Source organism: Rhinichthys klamathensis, unplaced genomic scaffold, assembly GCF_029890125.1.
Source record: "Rhinichthys klamathensis goyatoka isolate OS25496 unplaced genomic scaffold, OSU_Roscu_1.1 h1tg000407l_1, whole genome shotgun sequence".
Taxonomy (NCBI): domain Eukaryota; kingdom Metazoa; phylum Chordata; class Actinopteri; order Cypriniformes; family Leuciscidae; genus Rhinichthys; species Rhinichthys klamathensis.
Window position 1 is genome coordinate 111,154 of NW_026606908.1, and position 19,477 is coordinate 130,630.

Here is a 19,477-nt window from a genome sequence, read left to right on the forward strand (position 1 = left end):
TCAGTCAGATGACTGTGTGGGAAATATGAATATCACTGATCTATGAAATGAGCCTTGAGTGCCAGATGAATAAAAACTCAGCAGCCCTTTGCTTTCTTTTTTTCCCTATTTCTTTCCAAAACACAAAAAAATCCCAAAACACTTCCTGAGGCTTTTATGCGAAGGAATTAGTGGAAAACTAATCATCTTCTGTGGAAATGAAGGATAAATACAGCAGGGTTCAAAAGTGCTCTCAGACCTTTGGACACCATTACGTGTCTTCAATCACTCTTTGCTCATGCAGGACAGGTTTATTTATATTGTGTATAGACTTCATATACTCTGTGTGCATATGTACACCTGCATGTGTGTGCCTTCATTCTGAGCTCCGGAGGGCGGATGGGTGTCCTTCTCCTCAGATGAACACGCTGACCTGATTATGAGGCTGTAATCTCTAATCTCATCATTTGGTAGCATTATAAAGCTCATTACTCCTAAGCAAAGATATGTTTAACTGTTCTGGTGGCAGACTTTACTCTCAATACCAACATCATGGAATTGTGAGTTTAAACTTCCCAGCAGGTGATCTGGTGTCCACTTTATCAGAGAATTGCCCTCATTAACAGAACTACCTTGCAAATAAATACTTTCTGAGAGTGCTTTATAGTTTACTTTGTGCATACTAACTGTATACTTTGTATCACAACTGACAATTTTCCCTTGTGGAAAAGAAGTGCGCTTTTGTATTGAATGTGCACTTGTAGTGTACTTAAAATCTTAAAAGTAAAAAAAAAAAAAAACAGTACTTCCAGATAATATAATATTTATGAAATAAAAGGCCACTTAAGTACTTAAAGTACCCCTATTATGCTATTTTAAAGGTTTCTAATTTTGTTTTTGAAGGTCTCCTACAATAGGTTTACATGCATTAAAGGTCAAAAAACACTTTCATTTTCCCATAATATACATCGCACATCACCACATTTTTCAATGATTCTCAAACGTCTCGACGGATGACTCAGTCTCTCTAAATCCCTCCTTTCCACGAGCCTACTCTGCTCTGATCGGTCCCAGTCTGTTGTGATTGGTCTACATTGGATACAGCGCGTGTCGGAAACGAAACAGCCATTACCATAACTGAACTTCAGCTCCTGAGGCTTTCTCAGCTCTCAGCGATTGTACACACTGTAAAGACAGTAACGATGACGTCGATCTTACCATATCAATCCAATCGCGAGTCCGATGATGAAGCATTGGAAGAACTAGTTATTTAACCGGAACCTCCATCGCAAGGACGACTTGAGCAGGACGTTTCTCAGTGATACACTACCCAGTATTACATTATTCAATGTTGCAACTGTAATTCCTCACCATCAGTATTAACAAGAGTATGTCCATCAAAAAATGAATGTGTATATCTAATTTTTTTTTGCGGTACACATTTGGGAACTGAATCATTAACTTTATCAATAACAGAGCATACCTTATCCGAGCACTAACGTGAAAGACTGATTTAACATTCAATTCTGTAAAAACAAATCTTACTTCATCCTTTATCATTACTCAAAGTAGTAAGAAAAACAGACAATCTGCATTATTGGACACAGTTTTAGGCATTAGTGGCCCACAGCTGATTAGCAAAGACAGTAATAACCTACACAATATTAAACACAAAACGACGTATTTTGAACACCCGGTACAAAATATATACATCAATAATTAATCATACTTATAGGTTGTGATTCTGAGGAGCAAGTTGGTCCAAATAAAGTGGGTACTGTCCCATCTTTAATGGATAAGTGTTTTGTAAATCCCATTTATACCTCTCTGAGATTTAAGATGCATTCGACAAAAGTTTGAACGGCTGTTGTATCGCTGTGGTATTTTTAACCACTGACTCTTCACATCCTAATCCTTTGGAAGTGTTTACAAAGAGAATTGGCTTTTGCAGAGCAGAAAACAGTGACTTCTTGACATGTACATAACACGAACCAGCTACAGGGCCCTATTTTAGCGATCTAAGCGCATGGTCTAAAGCGCACGGCGCAAGTGCACTTAGGGCGTGTCCGAATCCACACGAAAAAATACGGCGCCATTGATTTTAGACCAGGTTTTTGTTGGTCAATGGTGCAGTCTATTTCAGTTGCCTAAAAATAGTAACGCGCCAACAATGCGCCTGCCCTGAACACACCTCGTTTTCAGACCCGCATGCCCATAGGCAAACAGATGGGCGCAAATGCATTTGCTATTTAAACAACGTGGTGCAGGACGTGAAAATGATAACTGCGTCAGGCTGAAACTAACAAAAAACACTTGCGTCACGCCTAGTGTATGATAGGGCCCACAGTGTTTGAGGGCAGATCAAAGTAGACTTGTTTACAGGCAGCCAATGAAGACCATAGGCTGGCATTATGCAAATGTGCTACCGTGTTACATATGCATGAATTCCTGACGAAGTGGTTCAGAGTCAGTTCTTTCTTTTGGTAGACAATAACATATTTATCGTGCACTTTCGACTTTACAACTTTGCAGAACGTTTACGTTTACTGACAGCTATATTACACACTGCATGAAAGATAATATTCGAAAAAGCATAACTTTTAAAGAGAGTACACGTTCATGACTAAGAGCATGAGTATGCGCATGGGCATGTCACTTAAGTGCACATTTAAAAAGTGCACTTTGTAATGTCAAATTAAATGTTTTATTTTAAAGTACATTCATGATGTTCTAATAATCTTTTGTAATGCTTTACACTTATTTTAATATGTTGACTAACATATTAAACACATGTAAAGTACTTGATTATAATTTTTTAGTGTGATTTGATATAAACTGTAGTGTGATTCGATATTACTTTATTATTTAAATTATATATTCTGCAGTAGACAACCATTTCAAAGACAAAATAACTAATTATGAAATGACATAAAAATGTACTTAAGTCCTACTTAACTGGGTCAAAAAGCACTCTAAGAGCATATATTATATATTATTTCTGTAATGATTACTCTTTTTAAAAGTATGCTAAAGTGTTCTTTTTTACAAGGGTTGGTTGATCAGCTGGGTTGTTCCACTGTCATAACTCCCTTGAAGGTTGTGTTTGCTCTTTGATTTGAAATGTTGTGTAAGAGCATTTGGTTTCATTAGTCTCACTCTGTGGTTCTTAATGCATGTTTGGGTTTTGTCCTTGGCTATAGAGATGTCTCTTTGAAAGTTGTCCTTGATGTAGTGAATTGCTGAGTGTGTTTGGGCAGTGCAGCTCTTGCCTTGAGGAAGAGACAGAGTTTGCTGAAGAGGGAGAATGGAGACCCACATTTTTGTCCCGTCTGTCAGGGCTCTACATAATAGAGAGAATATCTCTCCTCTCTAAATTCCCACCTGATTGCTAACAGGTGTTTATGCACATAAATTTGTTATTACCATTATTCTAATGTTGATTTATCCAGAGAATTGTGAATGAGTAACCTTGTTCCTGCAGTTAGTATTTAGCATAATAAACGTTTTAAACATTCTCCATATAAGGACTTTGTATATTCATTCTTCACTTAGACACTTTTTATATATTTTAATATATTACACTCTACAGGTCAAATGTTTTGGATCTGTAGGATTTTTTAATGAACCTCTATTTCACTGTGGTTTAAATGTAATTTATTCCTGTGATAGCAAAGCTGAATTTTTGTCGAAACTGTGATTCAGCATTCTTTGATGAATAGACAGTTCAAAAGAGCAGCATTTATTTGAAATTATTTGACATCTTTTGAAACAATATCACTTTTGATCAATTTAATGCATCTTTGCCAAATAAAAGTATTGATTTCTTTTAAAAAAACAACTACTTTATACTTTTGAATGGTAGTGTCATGGTTTGTGTTGGTTCCGAATTTTATCCTAAATTCAAGATTTTCTGGATGAAGACGTTTTCACACTGCTTTTTATTCACAAATATTTCCAATTTGTGATATCAAGAAATGACAGTCCTTGCATGCGGGAGCTCTAAACCTATAAATACGCTAAATACTGGAATGATTTGTTTGATTTTTTTTTTCTGTGTTCCTAAAAAAGGGGAGAAGAATCATAAGCTGGCAGCAACTCCATTTTTCTAGGCCCGCTGCCTTCATGTCCTAATAAAACATGTTCTATCAATTTATTATGCATTTATCATAGAAATAAGGACAGTGCGATACGACCAAAATCTTATAGGCTATACCTGTGTGATTGTTTTTTTGTCACTAAAAATATATAGTTATTGACAAATAATATAGAAAAGTAATTGAAAAATGGTTTATATATTCATTTATTTATAATAACCATGTGGAGATGCTTATTTCGGCAACACTTTATTTTACAGTGTCCTTGTTACATGTTCCATGTAGTAACTGAAGTAATAACTATAAATTATGCATAATTACATGCAAATAACCATAAGCCAAACCCTAATCTTACCTTAACCCTATAGTTGTCACACATATTCAGTCATTTGTTCGTTTAGTTTCATTTTCATGGACTTTTAGTTTGCTTTTCATTATTTCCTGTTGTCTTTGTTCACTTTCCCCGCTCTAATCAGTTACCATGGCATTTAATTGGATCATCACACCTTAGTCTTTTAGTTCATCATCATTGTATACTTAAGTTTCTGTGTTTCCTCAGTTCATTGTCGGCTATTGTTTGTGTGCTATGTTGGATGTTCTCAGTTTATTCTTTTATTAAATACCTTTGGATTAGAACTTTTGATCTTCGTCTTTGGGCTCTTTGAACTTTGACAATAGTAAGTACATGTAGTTAATTAATATTACTCATTAAATGTATAGTTACACTGAAACAAGGACACCTTTAAATAAAGTGTAACCCCTATTTCATAACAATGTATCAAGTAGCTTCTGTAATGAAAGTGGCTGTAATGAAGTGCTAGACGAAGAAGATAATTTTGCTAACACAGTCTTTAATAATACTATTTACAGGAAAATACGGAAATAATAACCCGCCCACGTAAACAGAAACAAGAACCGACAAAACATAACAGGGAGTATAAATACTAGGCGAACATAATGACAGACAGGTGCAGATAATGTAACCAAAGGAACAAACAAGGACATAATCAAGTCAAGTCACCTTTATTTATATAGCACTTTATACAATACATATTTATACAGGGCTTAATACAGAAGCAGCTTTACAGTCATAACAGGAGAATGAGTCAATGATGCAAACAGATTTCATTTTGGCTGTACAACAGCTCTAACAGAAAATAGTATCATTGTTCAGCTGAAGTCAGTTCAGTGTTGATTCAGTTAAAGATCATCAATTATTAAATTGGTTAATTTAATCTATAAAGCCTTTTTAAAAAAGCGACAGCATCTGAGAACTCAGACATGAGTAAGTACCACCCTTTTATACTGGCTATTAGGATATGATTGGATAAATAAGAAGGTAATACATGACGTGAACAATTGAGTCTTCCTGGCAGAACTTGCGCTAAGCTTCATTTCTTATACAATAGTGTCAGTGCAGTCAAATCAATAATATTTTTGATTATAAAGTGTCCCCAACTAAGCAAACCAGACGCGACAGTGGCAAGGAACCCAAACTCCATCAGGTGACAGAATGAAGAGAAAAAAAAAACCTTTGGGAGAAACCAGGCTCAGTCGGGGGGCCAATTCTCCTCTGGCCAACGAACAAACACGGTGTGATTATGATTCAGGCTGCATCACAAGTCAGAATTCAGATTGTGGATCGGTAGCATTAACATATTTCATCCAGTTCCTTTTGGTTGAAGATCGGATTCATCACTCCAGTATGGAGTGCTGACGAAGCTGATCATAGGTCTGTGTAGAGGACTTGTCTAGTTCTTATTGTCTTTGCTGAGGATCTGGCTGTCGTGTCAACCTTCACAGGGTATTGTCTTATATACAGGATGTCTGCTGACATTCAGGGCTGCATTGTGGTCATGCCCAGGTCCACCATCTGATTCAGATACAACAACGATGCTGTCACGGAGTGTGTATGGCAGGAAACACAAGTAGATGAGGATTTCCAGAAACAATCACTTTTACTTTTAAACAAAACAATAAACAGATGCAGGCAGGGAATACACTTAGGTAACATAGACAACGACCGACCAGGACAGACCGAACAGAAGCAAACTAAATACAAGCATGAATCAAACATAACAAGGTGAAAACAGGTGACACTGATGATGATAACGAGGGACAGGCTGGTAAGTGAGGGAGTGAATACAGGTGTGGAGACGAGGAGGATTCTGGGAAGTGTAGTGCAGACACAAAGACAGACTGGTGCAGACGAGGACTGTGACATTACTCCCCCCTCCCAGTAGGCGTGACCTCACGCCGTGGAACAACAGGGGTGGGAGGGTGGGCATCCTGGAGTCTGTGATTGGAAGACGGACCGGGTGCAGCTGGACAGACTCCAGGATGGTCCAGACGGCCACGGCGGAACAGGACGTGGGCGTGGCCAGGGCGGAGCAGGACGTGAGCTTGGCCAGGGCGGAGCAGGACGTGGGCGTGGCCAGGGCGGAGCTGTCGGACCCTCGGGCGTCCAGGGCGGCGGAGACCCTTCGAGCGGCCATGGCGGCAAAGACCCCTCGGGCGGCCATGGCGATGCAGACCCTTCAGGTGGCCATGGTGGTGAGGACCCCTCGGGCGGCCATGGCGGTGCAGACCCCTCGGGCGGCCATGGCGGAGCCCTATGGCCCCCCCCAAAAAAATTATTGGGGAGAGTGACGGAGTCTGACAATGACTCTAGAATAGAGTCGGGGACAGGCTCTGGAACAGTCTCTGGCTGGGCAAGCGGTGAGGGCTCTTTGCTGGACAGGACCAGTGGAGAAGGCTTTGAGCTGGGCAGGACCAGCGGTGGAGAGGGCTTAGTGCTGGACGGAACCAGCGGCGAAGGGGGTCTCTGGGCTGGGCGGAACCAGCGGCGAAGGGGTCTCTGGGCTGGACGGAACCAGCGGCGAAGGGGTCTCTGGGCTGGACGGAACCAGCGGCGAAGGGGTCTCTGGGCTGGACGGAACCAGCGGCGAAGGGGTCTCTGGGCTGGACGGAACCAGCGGCGAAGGGGTCTCTGGGCTGGACGGAACCAGCGGCGAAGGGGTCTCTGGGCTGGATGGAACCAGCGGCGAAGGGGTCTCTGGGCTGGACGGAACCAGCGGCGAAGGGATCTCTGGGCTGGACGGAACCAGCGGCGAAGGGGTCTCTGGGCTGGACGGAACCAACGGCGAAGGGTTCTCTGGGCTGGACGGAACCAGCGGCGAAGGGGTCTCTGGGCTGGACGGAACCAGCGGCGAAGGGGTCTCTGGGCTGGACGGAACCAGCGGCGAAGGGGTCTCTGGGCTGGACGGAACCAGCGGCGAAGGGGTCTCTGGGCTGGACGGAACCAGCGGCGAAGGGGTCTCTGGGCTGGACGGAACCAGCAGCGAAGAGGTCTCTGGCTGGACGGTCTCTGGCTGGACGGTCTCTGGCTGGACGGTCTCTGGCTGGACGGTCTCTGGCTGGACGGTCTCTGGCTGGACGGTCTCTGGCTGGGCAGGCTGGACGTGAATCGTCTCTGGCTGGGCAGGCTGGACGTGAATCGTCTCTGGCTGGGCAGGCATGACGTGAATCGTCTCAGGCTGGGCAGGCTGGATGGTCTCAGGCGGAAGAAGGTCAGGAAGGTCGTCAAAAAGCTCAGACTCAGGCTCGGCAGAACATGACTCAGGGCCCACAGTGAGGGAGGATCCACAAACCCATAAGGTGTGGTCGATGAACTCGACAAAAGGAAGATGAAGATCTCCCAACAGCAGCATCTGGGAAAGTAGATCGTCCATCCCACTCCAGAATTGCTGCTTGAGAGATTCCCCATCTCTACTCACATCCTGATAAAGGTTGATATAGACCTCTACATACTCCTTCAGTGATCGTCCATCCTGGGCAATCCAGTGATCTGCCTTAATGCTAACTCTCTTTTTCCTCATGGTCGGTCGTTCTGTCACGGAGTGTGTATGGCAGGAAACACAAGGAGACGAGGATTTCCAGAAACAATCACTTTTACTTCTAAACAAAACAATAAACAGATGCAGGCAGGGAATACACTCAGGTAACATAGACAACGACCGACCAGGGGTGCGTTTCCCGAAAGCATCGTTAGCCAACTATGGTCGCAAGTTGGTCGCAAATCCCATTGAACTCTATTGGTAACAACGGAACTTGCGATCATAGTTGGCTAACGATGCTTTCGGGAAACGCACCCCAGGACAGACTGAACAGAAGCAAACTAAATACAAGCATGAATCAAACATAACAAGGTGAAAACAGGTGACACTGATGATGATAACGAGGGCTGGTAAGTGAGGGAGTGAATACAGGTGTGGAGACGAGGAGGATTCTGGGAAGTGTAGTGCAGACACAAAGACAGACTGGTGCAGACGAGGACTGTGACAGATGCAACAATTACATCATGTGCGTTCCCGGTTCCAGTTGACCTAATGTATTCAGCCTAACAATCCTCTAATGCAGTGTTTCTCAACCAGGGGGTCGCGACCCACTAGTGGGTCGTTGTTCGTTCCATAGGGTGTCGCGAGACTTTCTCTGTGTTAACCGGCACAGCCAATAAGTGGGCTTCACAAAAGGCTCATTTATAGACGCCTGTCTCAAATAGGCCTACAAGCCGGTGCAGTTCGACGATTTGGGAAAATAAAAGCCCGGGCTATTATTTAACGTTTTATGGTATCTTTGTGAGTCGGGATTTTCAACAGTGTCTGCAACGAAAACAAAAAGCAGGAATAGGCTGACAACAGTTTGTGTGCGACACTACGAGTCACACTTTTACAAATTCCACCAAGTCTGGCCTGATCAGAGCGGCAGTCTCAAGGCTATCACATTAAACGTGAGTAAAAAAATCAGTTTGCCTCATAGTCTGCCTAATTATTGAAAATGTTTGTGTGTTTTCGTGATTATCATTAATTATAATATGCATATAGGCCTGCGTTGTAGCCTATAGATCTAAAGAGGCATTTCAGTGATTCAAGATTTATTTAGTGGGTCATATGACTGGCATACAAAAGAAAAGTGGGTCGCAGTAGGCAAAAGGTTGAGAAACCCTGCTCTAATGAATGTGAATTATAGAAATGTGATAATGTGTTATGTGTATGCCAGGTTAAAGAGATGTGTTTTTAGTCTAGATTTAAACTGATAGAGTGTGTCTGCTCCAAACTGTTCCAGAGGGTGCTAAATAGGAAAAAGATATACTGCCTGCAGTTGATTTTGATATTCTAGGGATTATCAACTGGCCAGAATTTTGAGATTGCAAATTGCAATAGACGTGAAGGATTATTATATGTTAAGAGCTAACTCAAGTACTTAGGAGCTAAACCATTTAGTGCTTTGTAAGTAATTAGCAAGATTTTAAAATGTATGCAATGTTTATTAGGTAGCCAATCCAGTGTTGACAGAATATGGTCATACTGGTCTAGCTGCTGCTGTTTGGACCAGCTGGAGTTTGTTTTTTAAGCGTGCAAGGCAGCCACCCAGTAGAGCATTACACTAATCTATCCTTGAGGTCATGAACTAACTTTTCTGTATTCATAAATTTAAATATAAATTTTTAAAGATGCTAGAAATTTGGCTTTCAAATGAAAGATTGGTATCAAAGAGCACATCCAGGTCCCTAACTGACGACGAAGACTTGTCAGAGCCATCAAGTGTTAGACTGTATTCTAGGTTATTACGTGCGGAGGTTTTTGTTCCAATAATTAAAATGTCGGGTTTTTTTTTTTCAGAATTAAGTTGTAGGAAATTACTAGTCATCCAATTTTTATATCAACTATGCATTCCGTTAATTTTGTGAATTGCTATATTTCATCAGATCGTGAACAAATATAGAGCTGAGTATCATCAGTGTAACAGTGAAAACTAATGCTATGCTTCCTAATGATATCTCCCAAGGGTAGCATGTACAGGGTGAAAAGCAACGGTCCTAGTACTGAGCCTTGCGGTACTCTATATATACTGATCTTGTGATCAATATGACACCTCTTCATTTATTGCTACAAATTGATACCAATCAGATAAGTATGAACCATGCCAATGCAATTCCACTAATGCCAATATAATTTTCAAGTCTATTCAAAAGAATGTTGTGGTCGATAGTATCAAATGCAGCACTAAGATCCAGTAACACAAATAGAGAGATGCAACCAAGATCGGATGATAAGAGCAAATGAGATCAGTCTCAGTACTATGATACGATCTAAATCCTGACTGGAAATCCTCGTAGATACAATTTCTTTTTTAAAAGGAACATAGTTGTGAGGAGGATACTGCCTTTTCTAGTATTTTTTTACTAGAAATGAAGGAAACCAAAAACAGAGCAGGAAAACAGTAACTGAGGGAAACAAAACTAAGGACAAAACAAAGAATATCAAAATTAGAGTAAAAGACTGTGACAGCATTACTTGTTGACTCTTTATTTTCACACTGCATGTTTTTTCGTCATTCTCATGTGTAAATAATGTTAAGCAGTCCTACCTTATGATAGCCATCCAATTATATTTACTGCAGTATAAATGGTATCTCTACCAGTTGACACATTTATGGTCACATGCTTTATTTAATTGCATTTTTCATAGGCAGTATTTTGCATTTTGATAACACATATTTTTAAGATAGCTCATACTTTATACTTACAGTTTATTACTGTTTTTCATTGTACAGTGTAAATATGTATTGAATTGAATTGTACAGGACAACTGGGAGATCGTCGAGGGCTTGCGTGGTGGTCTCTCTAATGTTCAGGAGCCAGAGAAGCAGTCCGGCTACATGCTGAAGAAGAGAAAATGGCCCATGAAAGGTTGGCACAAGGTATGTGTGGGAAATTGTCATGCCTCTACCAATGTTTTATTCAAAATATTTGGAAGACATGGAATAATTGGATAAATTAGTGTAAGTGCAGATATTTCCAAAGTTACATTTCAAAGCAGCTGAGTGGATTCGTTCTAACCTGTCTGAACACATTGTGCTGACACTGATGGACTCTGGGGTGGCTGATGATTAAAGAACTTGATGAATGATCTTCCTGTGCATCAATTTGTTCAATTTTAGCTCACAATAACACATCTTTTTTGATGCTCAAATACTTTCTCCTATGGCATTTAATCTGCAGATGCAACCCGTATTTATACAATACAATACAATTTTATTTGTAAAGCACATTTAAAACAACCGAGATGCCTTGAAAATACCCATATTCCCCTTCAACCAAAAAGAGTGTATACAAGAATAGACAGAAAAGAGGCATAGTGATATACAGCCTCTCATTCATTAAGAGTGTTTTAGCGTCGCCTGAAAGGACATTTATCATTTACCAAATAAATCTGACTTAAGTTTCTCCTCTGTCCTCTCCTCTTTGTGCTTGTTTTTTTACAGAGATTCTTCTACTTGGACAAGGGCATTTTGAAGTACGCCAAATGTGAAGCTGATGTGAGTCTAAAAGGCCTCACATATATAAATACTGTATACACACACACTCACTTAGTCCATTGAACTAAAGCACTCAGGATTTTTGGTCACTTCTCCTTCATGCAAGTTTTTACAGGGCTCCAGCAATCTTCAGAGGTCTTCATCCTCCATCTTTCCGTCAATAAATGATAGCATCATCTACAGCCGATAGTTTACAAATGTCTAAATTTTTATAACAGAAACTGTTATGCTACCCCTGTGCTGCGATTGCCTCCACTCACACCAATCTACCCTTTTAAGCAGCATTATGAAGTGGACGTGTATGCCCAGGTTATTCAAATATAACAAAAATACATAATTAACTTGCCGTATATCTTTCAGATTTATCTGGGGGGGTTTTAGCCTCTAAATCAAGGCCACTAGTCAAATGTGCTTGTGAGAATGCATCATTGACAAGGTTATGCATTAGCAAAATTAGCTAAAGCCCTCTTGTATTTTACGTCACCTTTTTGTGAAAAATCACTGTTTTGAATGCAATACAGTATGCTTACACAGGGTTGGGAACCAAGAACATGTTCTTAAAAAATAAAATATATAAATATTGGAACTGAATTACATTTAGTCTAATTACAGAATAAATGACTCTTGTGCACAGGTTATTTTTAGTGAATCAAACTCAGTGTAGTTACTGACTGATTAGTTTTCATGTCAGTATGTTGTTAAAAATACACATTATGCATTTTGTCAGTACAATTTCATAATAATTAATGAATGAAATATGTTACCACATTTTTTTTGTAAATGTGTTGTTAAAGGCCTTTTGTTGGATTGCATTTGTGAGAAGTCTTATGCGAGAATTGTATTAAAGTGATTCACTTTCAAATTTAAGTATTAATATAATTTATTAAAAGTATTATTTCATTATTTGGCACCTGAACCGCTTTAATATTTTTCAAATATTTATTCCTTATAAATGCTAAGTTTTGTTAATGAAACTGTTTGGGAGCCAAATCTCTAAATTCTTCACAATTTTCATCTCTACTTTCATGTCATTCGTGCAAATCTATGAAATAGGCACAGTAAGATGGGATTACTCGGGCTATCTCACTCTATCTGTTGTATTTTTGGTGTAAAGGATGCAGTAGATTTGATTATTTATGGAAAAGCAAAACCAAGAATTCACTGAACCTATATTCAAACCAAGAGCAACATATTTGCTCTGTAGTAATTTGAGTGTGTTGCAACTGAGTAACATAATGTTGTTTTGATATATGAGGTAGTGTAGATATTTATAGGTCAAACCTTCTGCCTGTGCTGTGTGCAGGTGGATAAAGGCAAGCTCCACGGCTGCATTGATGTTGGACTGTCCGTCATGGCCATTAAGAAGAAAGCCAAGTGCATTGATTTGGATGCAGAAGAAAACATTTATCACTTAAAGGTATCACAACAATTATAGTATTAGACTGACCTCAAAATGTTCTGCGGTCATAGGAAGAGCATTAGTGGAGAATGTAATTTTGCTGCAGCTTTACTGGAACATGTTACATTATGATGGTACAGGAGATTTGCTTTAGCCTCATATTAAAGTAGCACTAGGAGGTTATTTTGACTTTAAAGTTTTCTGGTTATATGAGAAAGTTTTGATGTCCCATCCAAAACGGAATTTAGAATGCCTTTTAAATGGCAGTATAATTCAATTTAAATTAAATGTCAATTGAGATGCAAACAGAATGCATAATTGTATAATTACACTTAATTACAATTAAATTCAATGCAAATAAACTTATAAACATCATGTACACAACACATTGGGTATTTCTAGAAACAGCAGATCATATTAATAAAATGTGTATAGTATAATATACGTAAGCAATAAGGGACGAGAGGCTGTGCTGTATCTTGAATAAGTACTCCCTTCAGCCGTTACTTATTCACGATACAGCACTTGCCTCGAGTACATTATTGCTTTTATAAAACGGTTACCACACAATATTAAAGAAAAAAAAAAATGTATTAGTGCAACTTTCATGAAGTTAAATCAATAAAAGCATTCCTTCCGCTAGAAAAAAATAGTCCCTGACCACAAATGTTACAATGTGTAATATGCATGAAAGCTCAAATAAAAACAACAAACCGTTCTCAAACTTTCTCATTCTTTTTATTTTTTACAACACAATATTTGTGAAATTGCCTTACACAAATAGGCATAGCTTATCTCTCAGCATGAGAAAGCGTTTTTTTTTATTTTTTTTTATTCCGTTATTTTCTCTCTGCACTAAACTAAATATTTACATACCCTAAATAAAAACACAAGGGCACTGTCAGGATTCCATCCACGTCACGATCACCATCGCCGCCCACTCATTCCCAATCACCCAGTCGGACACTCCCCCGTTCACAATCACCTGATTACTAATCACCGTCACCTGTGTCCCATCACCCACATGCACTATAAAGCACTCACCTTCACTGCAGTCACTTGTCTGGTCTCGTTGATACACGACTCTCCTTCAACCAACCTGTTACTTACCAGCTTCCCGATCCTTCTGAATCCATCCATCTCCAGTGTGACTGCTTCCTACCCATCTGCAAGAGAGAAAAGGACATTATCATTCAGCTAAGCCTGTTTAATGTTTTAAAGTCATTTGATCCTTACCTGTTATCTCCGACTGAGTATCCATCTGCACAAATAAACGTTAATAACTTACCATCCAGTCTGTTCCTTCTGTGAGCCCTGACAGAAGACCAGACCAAAGAAGATGCAGAATCAGCCAGAGCCTGAGGAGGATCTTCCTCTCAGTCAACCACCAGCAGATGCAGCGATCAATACACCACCATCACTTCCGCAATCACCTGCTGCTTCGTTCACTGCCTCCGCGAGTCCCATGGCCCGGCCAGCGACCTTCTCTGGAGAGGCGGAGAACTGCAGTGGTTTTCTATTGCAAGTATCGCTATACATCACTATGAATGAGCATCAGTTCCGCACTGACGAAGCCCGTGTGGCATTCCTGATTTCCTTGCTGTCCGGTCCAGCGCTTCGTTGGGCAAGGTCATTGTGGGATTCTAATTCACCTGTGATAAAGTCTATTAATTCCTTCAAACAGCACTTCAGAGAGGTATTTGAGCAAGCCGTGTCCGAGCTGTCCATTCATGACCAGCTATTCAATCTTCGTCAAGGTAATTCATCTGTAAGCGCATATGCCCTGCAGTTTCGCACTCTCGCCGCTTCCTACGGCTGGAACGAGAGTGCTTTGATCTCCGCCTTCCGTCATGGCTTAAACTCGAAGATGCGCCATCAGCTGGTTGTATATGATGACAGCGCGGGTCTGGAAAACTTGATCCAACTAACGCTTCGGATTTCTCAGCGTCTCACTGCCTGCACCCTGAGCGAACCCACTGTAAGTTCTCCGCCTCCAGCTCCATCCGTCACTCCTCCAGCACCCATACCAATGGAAGTGGACTCCACACATCTATCCGCAGCGGAGAGACAGCGTCGAGTACAACATTCTCTCTGCCTCTACTGCGCCTCCGAGAAGCACCTCATCAGTTCCTGCCCAGTGCGTCCACCGCGTCAAGCGGTAAGTGCCATCCAACTTGCTCCGAGGGTAGAACGTTTGACACGTACCAGTGTGCATATTCTGACCCCTTGTGTCTGTCTCCCAGCGCAAGCCCTTGTTGACTCTGGTTCCGCGGGGAACTTCATCTCCAGCCTCTTCTTTCAAAAGCTGAACATCCGTCAACGGCGATTATCCCAAGACCTGCACATCCATACCATACAAGGCAAGCCATTAGGAAGAGGTCGTATTATTCGCCACTTCACACCCACTCTCATTCTTCGAATCGGATGCTTACACTCGGAGGAAATCTCTTTTATGGTGCTGGAGGAGTCCACCGCAGACATCATCCTGGGACGCCCGTGGCTAATCCAACATCAGCCAGTACTCCACTGGGCAAACGGAGAAGTACTCCAGTGGGGTGAGAACTGTCTTCATTCCTGTCACGGTTCCGTTCAGAAAAGCCCTTCTTCTCTTCAGTCCACATCAGTAACGGGCGAATCAGAGATTCCAGTCTGCTCTACATCAGTGGAAAGCCCCAAGGTCCAGAGCCAGGTCGAGATCCCAGTGGAGTACCGGGCGTTCCAGGATGTATTCAGCAAGCAACTGGCAGCCAAGTTACCACCGCACCGTCCATGGGACTGCGCAATCGATTTGCTACCCTTCGCAAAGGTCGTATCTACCCTCTGTCCATCCCGGAACAGAAGGCCATGGAGGAGTATGTGGAAGAAGCACTCAACCAACACTTCATTCGACCATCGACCTCCCCTGCCGCTTCGAGTTTCTTCTTCGTGACCAAGAAGGACGGAGGCTTGCGGCCGTGCATCGACTATCGTCACCTCAATTCCCAAACCATCAAATTCAGTTATCCCCTTCCTCTGGTCCCTGCCGCTCTGGAACAGCTACGTGGAGCTCGCATTTTCTCGAAGTTTGACTTAAGAAGTGCATACAACCTGATCCGTATTTGGCGAGGTGACGAGTGGAAGACCACCTTTGTGACCCCTACAGGCCACTACGAATATCAAGTTATGCCCTTCGGATTGGCCAACGCTCCTGCCGTCTTTCAGGGATACATGAATGAAGTCCTCCGTGAGTTCCTCATTCGCTTTGTGGTAGTCTATATTGATGAGATCCTCATATACTCTTCATCCCTGGCGGAACATCATCAGCATGTCATTCAAGTTCTGGAAAAGTTAAGAGAACATCAGTTTTACTCTGATCCTGGGGTACGTGATCTCCCAACGCGAGGTAGAAATGGACCAGAGGAAGGTGGAATCCATCCAAGACTGGCCACAACCCAACTCCATTAAAGAACTCCAGCGGTTCCTTGGTTTTGCAAACTTCTATCGAAGATTCATCCGTAACTACAGTCTGATCAGTGCTCCTCTCACCTCTGCTCTCAAAGGCCGGCCCAAGTCTCTGTCCTTGTCCTCAGATGCTGTCCAGGCCTTCCAGCGGCTGAAGGAGACCTTCACTACTGCTCCCATTCTCAGCCATCCCAATCCGGACCTCCCGTTTGTGGTCGAAGTGGACGCATCTTCCACAGGAGTGGGAGCAGTATTATCTCAGCGGCAGGGTGAGCCATCCAAACTCCTTCCATGCGCCTTCTTCTCGAGGAAGCTGTCCCCGGCGGAGCGGAATTATGACATCGGAAACCGGGAACTGTTGGCCATCAAACTGGCCTCTCGTGGAGTGGAGGCACTGGCTGGAGGGAGCGAATCACCAATTCACTGTCATCACTGATCACCGCAATTTGGAGTACCTCCGTGAAGCTAAGAGACTGAATCCCCGACAGGCCTGCTGGGCTCTGTTTTTCACTCGCTTCAACTTCACAGTGTCCTATCGTCCTGGCAGCAAGAATTGTAAGGCGGACGCCTTGTCTCGACTCCATCATCCCTCCTTGGAAGATGTTCGTTCGGAACCTATCCTCCCTCCAGCCGTAATCCTCAGTCCCATCGTCTGGGATATTGACCAGCAGATCAACCAGGAAATTGCTCGCCAACCCGCTCCGCCGGGAGGTCCAGAACGGTGTATCTTCGTGCCACCTCATCTTCGGACTCCCCTTCTGGACTCAGCTCACTCAGTTCCGGGCTCTGGACATCCGGGTAGCAAGCGTACCCTCTCGCTCCTCAGTCAACGGTACTGGTGGCCATCCATCGCCAGAGATGTCTACAGGTTTGTCCGCAGGTGCTCAGTCTGTGCCATTAGCAACACACCGAGGAGACTTCCGGAAGGTAAACTGGTGCCGTTGCCGATTCCCAGACAACCATGGTCACACATCGGGATTGATTTCATGACCGACCTACCCAATTCTGAGGCCTTAACCTGTGTTTTCGTGGTAGTGGATTGATTTTCTAAAGGATGTAAGCTGATCCCCCTACCTGGACTCCCTACTGCATTGGAAGCAGCGGAAGCTCTATTCCACCATGTCTTCCGGAACTTCAGTCTCCCTGAAGATATCGTCTCAGACCGGGTCCACAGTTCATCTCACGTGTGTGGCAAGCCTTCTTCAGACTCCTCAGGGTCACCATCAGCCTTTCTTCCGGTTACCATCCGCAGACTAATGGCCAGACTGAGCGTAAGATCCAGGAGATCGGTCGTTACCTGCGGACATACTGCCACAAGTACCAAGACAGCTGGAACCGTTTCCTCCCCTGGGCGGAGTACGCTCAAAACTCCCTGCGGCAGAACTCCACCGGGCTCACCCCCTTCCAGTGTGTCCTTGGATACCAGCCTCCACTCTTTCCTTGATCGGGTGAGCCCTCGGAGGTTCCAGCTGTCGACTTCTGGTTCCATCAGAGCGAGGGGGTGGGGGACTCAGCTCACGTGCATCTACAACATGCAGTTCGGAGACACAAGGAGCAAGCTGACCGTCACCGACTCGACACTCCCTTATACCAACCAGGTCAGAAGGTATAGTTGTCGACTCGGGACATTCGTCTCCGTCTGCCTTGCTGTAAGTTGAGTCCTCGATTCATTGGACCTTTCACCATCCAGAGGCAGTTGAACGAAGTCACCTACAGGCTCAATCTTCCCCGTCATTACAGAATCTCTCCTTCCTTCCATGTGTCCTTACTCAAACCCTTCACTGACCCTGTCACTCCTGTTCCCGCAGATAATCCTCCCACGGAGGTACCTCCTCCTCCCGTCCCCGTCGAGGAGGAACCAATCTACAGAGTCCGCTCCATCCTCGATTCCCGGCGGCGAGGTCCCAGGCTGGAGTATCTGGTCGATTGGGAGGACTACGGGCCAGAAGAACGATCTTGGGTCTTTCGTGACGACATCTTGGACCCTGCCCTTCTCGTCCAATTCCACAATGATCATCCGGATCGTCCCGCTCCCAGGGGTCGTGGTAGACCTCGCCGCCGGCAGCGCTCCTCTCAGGCGTCAAGAGCCGCCTCGGGAGGGGGGGGGGGGGGGGGTACTGTCAGGATTCCATCCACGTCACGATCACCGTCGCCGCCCACTCATTCCCAAACACCCAGTCGGACACTCCCCCGTTCACAATCACCTGATTACTAATCACCGTCACCTGTGTCCCATCACCCACATGCACTATAAAGCACTCACCTTCACTGCAGTCACTTGTCTGGTCTCGTCGATATATGACTCACAGACTCTCCTTCAACCAACCTGCTACTTACCAGCTTCCCGATCCTTCTGAAACCATCCATCTCCAGTGTGACTGCTTCCTACCCATCTGCAAGAGAGAAAAGGACATTATCATTCAGCTAAGCCTGTTTAATGTTTCAAAGTCATTTGATCCTTACCTGTTATCTCCGACTGAGTATCCATCTGCACAAATAAACGTTAATAACTTACCATCCAGTCTGTTCCTTCTGTGAGCCCTGACAGGCACATATTTTGATAGATAACAGTTAGGTCTATTTTATTAATGTTATTAATTTAGTTGCTAAAACGCTGCCTAACAAGAGCTAATAATAAATAAAGATTTGATAAATAGATCATTTTGATAGATAAAAAATATTTGTAGAAGTCTCTCCAAACTTATCCATCGTCATGCCACCTAGTAAATCGAAATTTACTTTAAACATTTTAGCCTTTTTAATTCTTAAGTTTTTTTCTATGTTTATGTTGATACGTGTGGTTCCTAAGGGTGTTGCTAAGGGCGCAGTGATAAATAGAACCGTTGGGTGAAGCGGTCATCGTGAATAAAGCACTGCTATTGACCAATCAGAATCAAGGGTTGGAACTAACTGTTTTATAATACTAATAAAACAACAGTGATATAATTGTGTACTTATTTAATTCATACATATTTCAATAATTTTATTATATTAGTGTATACATATATATATATTTATATTTATTTTCAATAACTTCATTTTATGAACAATATAGAATTACATTTTGATGTCAATATGAAATTTCTTAATATAAACTTATATATAAGATGTCTAAATAAAAAAATATTTATTTATGTTTTGTTCACAAACTTGAATAATGAAATTCTTGTTTAATTTCTTTGAA

General features: G+C 42.6%; 1 protein-coding gene across 3 annotated transcripts in view; it reads left to right on the forward strand.

The window, feature by feature from the left end:
- The window catches only part of osbpl3b (oxysterol binding protein-like 3b), a 90,703-nt gene that overhangs the window by 40,920 nt on the left and 30,306 nt on the right, over positions 1-19,477 (forward strand). For all 3 annotated transcript variants that reach the window (XM_056234895.1, XM_056234897.1, XM_056234896.1), the window contains exons 3-5: positions 10,719-10,835; positions 11,400-11,453; positions 12,757-12,870. In XM_056234895.1, coding sequence (XP_056090870.1) covers positions 10,719-10,835; positions 11,400-11,453; positions 12,757-12,870 — 285 coding nt within the window. The remainder of the gene's footprint in view (positions 1-10,718; positions 10,836-11,399; positions 11,454-12,756; positions 12,871-19,477) is intronic.